Source organism: Electrona antarctica (assembly GCF_951216825.1).
Source record: "Electrona antarctica genome assembly, chromosome: 2".
Taxonomy (NCBI): domain Eukaryota; kingdom Metazoa; phylum Chordata; class Actinopteri; order Myctophiformes; family Myctophidae; genus Electrona; species Electrona antarctica.
Genome location: NC_136807.1, coordinates 746,325 through 755,626, shown reverse-complemented (window position 1 = coordinate 755,626; position 9,302 = coordinate 746,325). Strand labels below are relative to the sequence as shown.

At 41.0% G+C, this 9,302-nt stretch overlaps 1 protein-coding gene across 2 annotated transcripts; it reads right to left on the bottom strand.

Annotated features, from left to right (window-relative positions):
- Positions 1–297: 297 nt before the first annotated feature.
- On the bottom strand, positions 298–8,325 carry LOC306916651 (zinc-binding protein A33-like). 2 transcript variants are annotated; one of them, XR_013789011.1, is made up of 3 exons: positions 7,846–8,325; positions 1,804–3,300; positions 298–1,733 (listed from the first exon to the last, which is right to left on the bottom strand). XR_013789011.1 is itself a non-coding variant. In XM_079494626.1 (2 exons), the coding sequence occupies exons 1-2, from the start codon at positions 8,113–8,115 to the stop codon at positions 2,128–2,130; spliced, it is 1,443 nt and encodes a 480-aa protein (XP_079350752.1). In that variant the 5' UTR covers positions 8,116–8,325; the 3' UTR covers positions 1,757–2,127. The 2 variants fall into 2 exon arrangements, 1 of the variants encoding a protein (XP_079350752.1); XM_079494626.1 differs by lacking the exon at positions 298–1,733 and having other exon boundaries at positions 1,757–3,300.
- Positions 8,326–9,302: the final 977 nt, after the last annotated feature.

The window sequence follows — 9,302 nt, the reverse complement described above, 5'->3', positions numbered from 1 at the left end:
ACAATTTCTTATAAATGTAACATTAAAGACTTGACGCCACAACATAAGGAGCCACGCTAGCTTGGCGAGCACAGCAAAACATAACACAAGGAGCCACACTAGCTTGGCGAGCACAGCAAAACATAACACAAGGAGCCACACTAGCTTGGCGAGCACAGCAAAACATAACACAAGGAGCCACACTAGCTTGGCGAGCACAGCAAAACATAACACAAGGAGCCACACTAGCTTGGCGAGCACAGCAAAAGTACTCCCAAATCTCCCAGTAAAGTAGAGGCCAAGAATGTATTCCATGAATTTATTTTCAATTCCTCTGCTTTGATCTATCAAAGCTTTGAATAACGATACAAAAAGAAAAATCTATTCAACCCCAATGCCAATTATGCTGTTCAACTTTTAGCCACAATTTATTCTCATATAAAACAATATTTGTAGCCTATTTAAAGTACAATAAAATAAAAATAAACGTAGGTACCGGTAATGATAAAAGAACCAAACAGATAACTGATGGAAAATACAATTAGGAAAGGAGATGGAAAAAGTTATACTTCTTGACGAAGATGGACACATAATTAGATTAATTACATAAAGTGGTGACAATGTTAGCCTAGTGTGCCATATTTTCTTTCTTTATATGGACATAAGTCATAGATATTACCTCTGCCAAGCACCTAGCAAGAAGTCATGTAACCACTACCTCTTTGTATTAAAATCATAACATTAACACAAACATAATACAAATTGATCAGCCAGTGGATCAGTTGTTGGTGGTTATGCATATCTCTGCTGTCGGGAAGAGACCACTTAACTCCAAAATGTTCATTTTTCAGGAAATGAAAAATATAAATTTTTCAGGAAATTAAGAAAACTGTATATTTTGAAAACAAATCAATACAGCCTCATCAAAGTCGGTGTTGTGACTTTATATATTGTCAACTACTTCCATGAGAGGGGGAGAGGTGGTGGAGTTAGTTGCTTTAGCAGACAGTTTGAGGATCCAATGGAGTTCAGAGGTTTTGTCCAAAGTGTTGTTTGGTTCAATATTTTCAAAACAACACAGACATAAAGAGTGTTCAATAGCACTGATTTATGCAAAAAAAAAAAGAGGTTTCCTCTTGACAGCAACAATATCAATGCCAGTGATTAATAATTGATTATAGACAGATTCCATTGAAGAAAACATTACACCCAGTAAATGCTAAATATGACAGCATCCTAATACAGGGGTTCTCAACGTTTTTGGCCGATGGACCCCCGGAAATGCTTTAGTCATGTCTCGCGACCCCTGCCCCGCACCGCCCCCAATACAAATTGACTGCTACAATAACTTTAATAATAGAGAAAATATATACTAAAACCAGATATAATCATTAAGGAAAGTTTATGCATGCACCATGTACTATGTAGCTACTATTTTCTTTTTCTTTCTTTTTTTATATAATCATCTGGGGACCCCCCCAAAATAATTTCGAGACCCCCCCGAGGGGTTGCAACCCACAGGTTGAGAACCCTTGTCCTAATATACAGTGAAATTGATTAACTTTGCTTATATTCTTGAGAACTCTTTTCTTGTTACTTTTTACATCTTTGTAACGAGCAGAGATGTCAGAGGAAGTTCTAGGTTCACCTTTTTTAGGACATTTTCTTACATCAGGGACATGCAGAGAGTTAGAGGGGCTGACATCCCGTTAAGACGGCACTTTTGGACAAAAGAAACAGCGAAAATAGCAGATCTACAAGCTCACAACACGCCGCAGTGTGGCACGTTGTGAGCTTGTAGATCTGCTATTTTCGGGGCACAACCCAGCACTCTTTAGCTATTGGAGACAAATTTCTAAACAATTTCTAAACAAATTTGTTCAGCGCAAAATACTGTGTTCCCAAAAAAAAAGCAATTCTCCTGAATGCTGCCTTCCTTCCGGCATGGCAAGGAAAGGAGAGGAGGGCATTTGCATTTCTTTCACCATGTAGTAAATGCTGCGTTCGTGGTCTGGAGAGGGCAGTTGTTTTACAGACGGGTAAAAGGGCAGTTGTTTTACAGACGGGTAAAAGGGCAGGGGCTGAAGTCTATGTGTGCACGTCCCTGATTGGCCTGTTCCAAGATAGCAAATGTTTTACCAAAGCAGCTCAGTACCAGCACACCGTCAAGGGGTTATGATCCTCCTGTCTGCCATCATTGTTTCCAAGATTGAAATAAGCCGACAGCGGCATGGGCATAAGTGTCGACGTCATAGTGTCAACATGCTCCATATTAGCTGCATCATAGAAACACACATGTTTGGATGAGCAGTTAAGGTAAATTCCAATCTTTTGACGTATGCCAGTAAACGCAAGCTCTCTTTCAACACTGCCATGGCAGATGCTATACCTTTGCCCATTATACCTCAAGAAATGGCTGTCTACCCCTAGTTCCCAAAAGGCCCTATTGCCTACCTCTATTTCCCAATAATGTTGACCTTCACTGAATTCGTTGGCACTTAATGTTTTTGTGTCAAAAGTAGGTTGAACGAAACTAAACACCCTAGCTTGACCGAAACGAAACCCCCCAGATTGACCTCCAAACGCCTCATTTTGCAATTGACTGTTTTGAACAGACCAAAACAAACTGCGTCCATTAAGAGAAAGCTTTAGAGCTGCATTATCTCTTTTCAAGGTGAGTCTCTCTGGAAGGGGATTGACCATCTGTAGCAACTCTTTCCAGACAAAGAACTGCAGGTGGCTCTCATAGGGCCCCAGAGAGAGAGACGAAGACGTCACCTGAAGCTCCATCGCTCTGGAATTGAACAGGCTTTCTGGCATTGTGGTGCTGGTGCCTTCAGTCCAGCTCCGCAAGAACTTCTCTGGGTCTGTCATTTCCAAACATGCCCTTGCCCTGGCTTCAATCCCTTTACACTCTGACAAGGCCGTCTCCATAGCGTTCAACCCCTCACTCATCTTCTCTACAGCCTCCCTCTCCTTCTCCTTCAGTTCTTTCTTTATTTCACCCTTTCGCTTAATCAAAAACTGGTACATCTCTTCAAATTGGGCGTTGATTTGAGTCATCAGGTGACTAGACTTCTCTTTGGTTGTTGTGATTTCTTCTCTCTGCTCCTGGGCTTGCCTCTCGATAGCCAGGACGTCACTACAGAGGATCTCCACGCCCTTCTCCAGCTCCCGTCTCAAAGACACGGCGGCCTCTTTGATGGGTTTAAACTTGTGTCCCTCATGCTTCTCCCCATCTCTGCAAATGACACACGCCAACTGCTGGTCCGTCTCGCAGAACAACTTGAGCTTCTCTTCATGTTCAAGGCACAGGCACTCCTGTGACAGAGAGACAGGTACGGGGGCAAAAGAGGAATTATTTAATTATTCACTAAATCAGATTTGACTATATATCCAGATTGGTTTTATCAAGTCAGCATAAAACTGTTGGGTCATTCCTACTATTTCAAAACAAAATATGTATTTTCACAGGGGTTTATTTTTTCTGAAAGAGGACATGTTCAGCTGTCAGAAAAACATATTTATCAAGATTAATTAATTATTCAAATTATTTTCATATCCATTTACACTGCAACAGTGGGGACAAAATGTATACACTTCCTCCATAATTAAAAACCCATTGAGGACAGGAACCCCTTTTGGTGTTTTAAGCATTATGTTACACTTTAGCTATTGAAAAATAGCAGATCTACAAGCTACGAGCTTGTAGCTATTTTTGGAAAATTTGAAAAATGTGCCGCAAATCTTTGAATATATATCCTTTCAGAGCTTAAGTTTTTAAGTCAAATCTTTGCTTCTGGGGGGGTCCCTGGAACAACATATTTTCAGATGGGGGTCTGCAGCCAAATACAGATAATTCTGTGCGTCCTTGACATGAAAAAGGTTTAGCCCCACTGACATAGAAACATAGGTTTTTCAGAAAACTGTAGAAGCACTTTTTGAATCGGCCTCAGGTCAAAATGGGTTAAGCCTAACGGGGGGGACATGTTATGCTTTAACACGGTTACGCACCGCCATTCCGAACGACCGCCATTCCGAACGACCGCCATTCCGAAGGTTCACTTCCATATATCGGAATGGCGATGTTTCCCCATGGAAAAATTCGCCCCGCCATTCCGAAAGTTAAATCTCCGGAGCGCACACACCGATTTCAGTCTCTCTCTCTCTCTCCTCTCCTCTCCTCTCCTCTCCTCTCCTCTCCTCTCCTATCCCTCTCTCCCTCCCTCCCTCTCTCCCCAAACGAGGCTGTGTAAATACTGCACTATCTATACCTTTCACCTAACCATAAATAGCGTCTGATCATATTGGCGAGAAATAGTTTCTCAATGTAGGCCTATTCATTTCATATTGGCATTCCTGTTACCTTGGCGACAGCTAGTTTTGAGACATACGTATGGCAGTAGTTATGAATAAAATAAAACCGTCAAACACATTTGGCATCTTGTCCGTCGCTCGTTGTCACTTGAATCTATAGTCGCTGTTTAAGGACAGATAGGACAGATAGGCATTTAATAGCAGTGCCAGTGAGTGAGTGAGTAGCCTAGAGTTGCGGGACTGTGTGCTCCGGCCAGGTGGAGCTTTGTTTTCCATTCTACACCAGTTCCGACATTTGTATTCAAAGCTGTAGCCTTGCCTTGAGTTAATATAATATTTGATACATAAAATGATCACCCACAAGTTGATCATTATAGCCTAAATAACGCTGTCAATCCTGCATGCCAATGATTAATGAGATGAAAGTTTCATCATACTTCTGGTGGTGACGGAGAAGACAGCCTTCTGAATGTGGCTATTTGGAGAGCTCCAAGTCGCGCACGGATGCTTGTTTTTTTTCTCCAGTCGTTCCTAAATGCTAGTTTATTCGAATATATCTAAATCTCCTAGTTCACAAGTTGTCGCGCTGTGATGCGTTGTGAAATTAGAGAGAACTTTGAACTATTGCGCTTGAGATTTGGGTAAATTCTGGGTTAGAACTAGATCTCTCCAAAGGCCCAGAATGAATTGGAGACAAAAAATAAAGCAGTGCTGTTCGCTTTCAAGAAATGACGCACGGCTGCTATAGGCCAATGTCCAAGGTGAGGACTATATTATTATTATTATTAGAGTAGTAGTATTATTAGTATTATTAGAGAGAGAGAGAGAGAGAGAGAGAGAGAGAGAGAGAGAGAGAGAGAGACAGAGACAGAGACAGAGACAGAGACAGAGACAGAGACAGAGAGAGAGAGAGACAGAGAGACAGAGAGACAGAGAGACAGAGAGAGAGAGAGACAGAGAGAGAGAGAGAGACAGAGACAGAGAGAGAGAGAGAGAGAGAGAGAGAGAGAGAGAGAGAGAGAGAGAGAGAGAGAGAGAGACAGAGAGAGAGAGAGAGAGAGAGAGAGAGAGAGAGAGAGAGAGAGAGACAGAGAGAGAGAGAGAGAGAGAGAGAGAGAGAGAGAGAGAGAGAGAGACAGAGAGAGAGACAGACAGACAGACAGACAGACAGAGAGAGAGAGAGAGAGAGAGAGAGAGAGAGAGAGAGAGAGAGAGAGAGAGAGAGAGAGAGAGAGAGAGAGAGCCTTAACTTGCGTAAGTTGGTGCGCTCTGTGCGCTCCGGAGAAAAGCACAGTAGTAGTAGTCCAGTTTAGAATACAACGTATTCAAGGTATTCTAAACCTTAGTAGTAGTACAGTACAGTAGTAGTACAGTACAGTAGTAGTACAGTTTAGAATACAACGTGTTCAAGGTATTCTAAACCTTACACACAATAAGCAAAGTTACTTTCAATTGAATAGAATAGTGGTCACGGGTCAGGCTGACCAAATAAGGAGGAGGCAGACACGGAGAGCTCGGTTTAACCACACGGACGGTGGTGTTGTATTTAGTGAAGTTGTGGAGAATGTATGTACTGTAGAATATATATAACATAATTAAAGCAGGATAAACTAACTCATTCTATTAATCAACAAAAAATATAGTATTGGAGATCAAACGGTCCATGTCATGATGGCCCATTTCCGAGTCAATTATTATGTCATTAGACACGTTGAGTTTATGGACGCACGCGTATTGGGCTCATTAAATAACAGCTCCGTCGGGCCGAATGAGCGCCCATTGATTGACATGAAAATAGACTGCCACCGCGTATGCCACCCTTTCGGAATGGTGGTGTTTCGGAATGGTGGTGTTTCGGAATGGCGGTGTTTCGGCGGGTTTCGGAATGGCGGGGGTTTCTGGATGGCGGTGTTTCGGAATGGAGGTCTGTCCCCCTTTAGGTTATCAGTAACGCAAACTAAAACTGATAAAAAAAAAGGCAAATTAACCCAGTTAGGCCTGACATCGAAATTTCTGTTTCTATATCAGTGGTGCTCAATATTTCATGTCAAGAACCCCCAAAAATTATATATAATTGGCCGTCGACCACCATCTGAAAATATGTAGTTCCAGGGACCTCCCAGAAGCAAAGATATGAGTTAAAAACGTTTGCTCTGAAAGAATATATTCACAGATTTGCACCACATTTTCACGATTTTTCAAAAATAGCAGACCTACAAGCTCATAGCGCGGCACTCAGTGCCGCACTATGAGCTTGTAGGTCTGCTATTACATAATTCTTAAAACACCAAAAGGGGTTCCCGTTCAGAATGGGTTAAATAGTGATACTACTTCTTCTGGTAGGCCTATAGGGTTTCCTATCTTCTGGTAAGCCTATATGGTTTCCTATCTTCTGGTAGGCCTATAGGGTTTCCTATCTTCTGGTAGGCCTATAGGGTTTCCTATCAAAAATATATCCTACTTTCTGAAGTCATGTGGCTAGAGAAATAGACATTTACAGGTGGATTTGCGTAACAGGGGGGCCAGTAAAGTCAGGAACAAACATTGATTCAAAGATTTTAAGCATTAAAAATACATGTATCACAATTAATAACATTTGGTGAGAAGATTATTACTATAGGCCTACTATATAATAATAATTAGACATTTAGATTTTTAATTAGTTATATATTTTTTTTATATAGTAGTTATATTAGTAACTGAAGCTGAATAAACATGATGCATTTTTGCATACCTCTACTCAAATAAAAATGTACAAATAATCTTTTGCTATAGTAGAAAAGCTTTAAGCCTATAAAATAAACTTTTTGGAATTAGTGTTTTGCATATTTTACACAAGATGAGCTGTATTATGACCTGGGGACACACATGGCATTGAATACTAGTAATGAACAGCGGTGAAGTTAGTTTCAGGTTGGATATTCACCCAGTTGGATATTCGAAAATTGTAGGGCCGTCAATCAATTTTTTTTTTTTAATCTCCTAGACAAAACCACCTGGACACACCAAGATACAATGTTCTTTGGCCATGCCTACACGATGCACACCCCTTATTTTGGAATTTCCGAAAGCTAAAGAATTCAATAACTTTTTGGTCACATGACTTTGACAACACAATCTGTATTCAAAATGTCAGTAATTCCTACATGCTGCACAGACTTTTTTAAGGTAGCCTATTCTTTATGCTTTCTATAACTTTTTGGTCACATGACTTTGACAATACAATCTTAAAAAAAAAAAAAGTGCTAGCATTCTAATCTTGCATAGGGCCACCTGAGTCCTAGAACTGGCACTGCCCGTTTGATTTAACAACGCAAGAATATCCAAACTGAAACTATAACTTCACAGCGGTTAATAGGAATGACCCTTTTACAAAGATTTGAAAGTCGAATTCATGTCCAGAGACTAGGCCTAGTTTACATTATAGCCTACAATTAAAACCAAACCCAAACTCCAAAATGGATAGATTAAATCACATTTTGTCTGCCAGTCTGAACAAGGCACCACCAACAACAACAACCACAGATTAATAATTTATAAATTATTTACCTGCAATTTCTCATGTCCTATTTTCATCTTCGCCGCATCTTTAGCTTTCTCGACCAGGCTCTTCAGAATGTGGTTGGTACTCGGGAGGTGTTTCTCCTCTGTTGGAACCGTCTCATTGCACTGTGGGCACTGGTGGCTGGAAGTAGACAGACAGTTTGTCACACACTGCCTACAGAAAGAGTGTCCACAGGGGAGGCTCACTGGATCATCGAACAAAGACAGACAAATGGAGCAGGTCAGATCCTCGGTGTACGAATTAAGACACGCCATTAATATGCTCCTCCGTCGGTTTCCTGGACCTGACAGAAAGAAGGATCGCGGGACAAGACGCTATATTTGAAGGTAAAGTTTCGAGAGGCGGTGCTATATTGAAAGTTTCGTTTCCAAAGAAATAGGATAGGTAGAATAGCGCCCCGTCAGGTTTAAAGTTCCATTCAAGACCAGTTTCATAATCATAAATATATTTGTTTTGTTTGTATGCACTGAAAGAAAGTACGAGTAGGAGAAGGAATGAAGGAATGAAGGAAAGGACGGACGGACGAATTAATGAATGATCTGTGGCATGAGTGGCATCATCTCTTTTTGGGGAAGAAGTAGGCCTAGTAAACAATAATGATCATGCAGTGCCCTCTTGTGGGGAAAGGTTGGTACTGGACTACTGGTGTGCAGTGCAGTGGCACTTTAACTTTTAGACATTCAAAATACAGTACACTGCATAAACTAAACCATGTGCAGGTCAGGACCAGGCGGTGTGTTATATCTGATCTCACAGTCCTCCGGTAAGGCAGTGGGGTGGTAGTTACAGGGCTGCAGGCCTAAATGTCTTCTAAATCAGACAGTTCTCTGGAGAAAAAACAACAATGTTTCTATATCAGTGGTTCTCAAACTATTTCATGTCAAGGACCCCCAGAATTATCTGTATTTGGCCGCGGACCCCCATCTGAACATATGTTGTTCCGCGGCACTCTGTGCTTGTAGATCTGCTATTTTTCAATAGCTAAAGTATAACATAATGCTTAAAACACCAAAAGGGGTTCCCGTCCTGAATCCGTTAAGGGCAGGGTAAGTGATGGTCTTTGGTTATAATAAGTGTTGACTATATTCCGATTGTACTCAGTATTTGTTCAGTAACCGGGTGGAAATGAGCAATCTTGCTAAATCTGGTGTATTTACTCTACGTTTTTTATTATGTAATGTTAATTTAATATTATGCACTGTGCTGTTGTCCAATTAAAAATCTCCAGCTCTTTATTAAACAGAAAATACATTTTCAGGTCAGGAATCAGGATGCCATTTTTACTGACAGAGGACAGAGAACTCAGGAGGTCAGGAATCAGGATACAGATTAAACAAGTGAAATTAATCCTTTTTGTGTTTTTGCATTCCATATAGCCTTTTCTATGGGGGTTTCTATGGGGGTTTCTTTAATGGTAGGAAAATTCTTATCCGTGTTGGCC

What these genes read in the sequence shown, in the direction of transcription:
- LOC306916651 (XM_079494626.1), bottom strand. Translation starts at nt 8,115, where the DNA reads ATGGCGTGTCTTAATTCGTACACCGAGGATCTGACCTGCTCCATTTGT. An exon ending in TAGGACATGAGAAATTGCAG is followed by an intron (nt 3,301 to 7,845) that starts GTAAATAATTTA and finishes TCTCTGTCACAG; the next exon opens with GAGTGCCTGTGCCTTGAACA.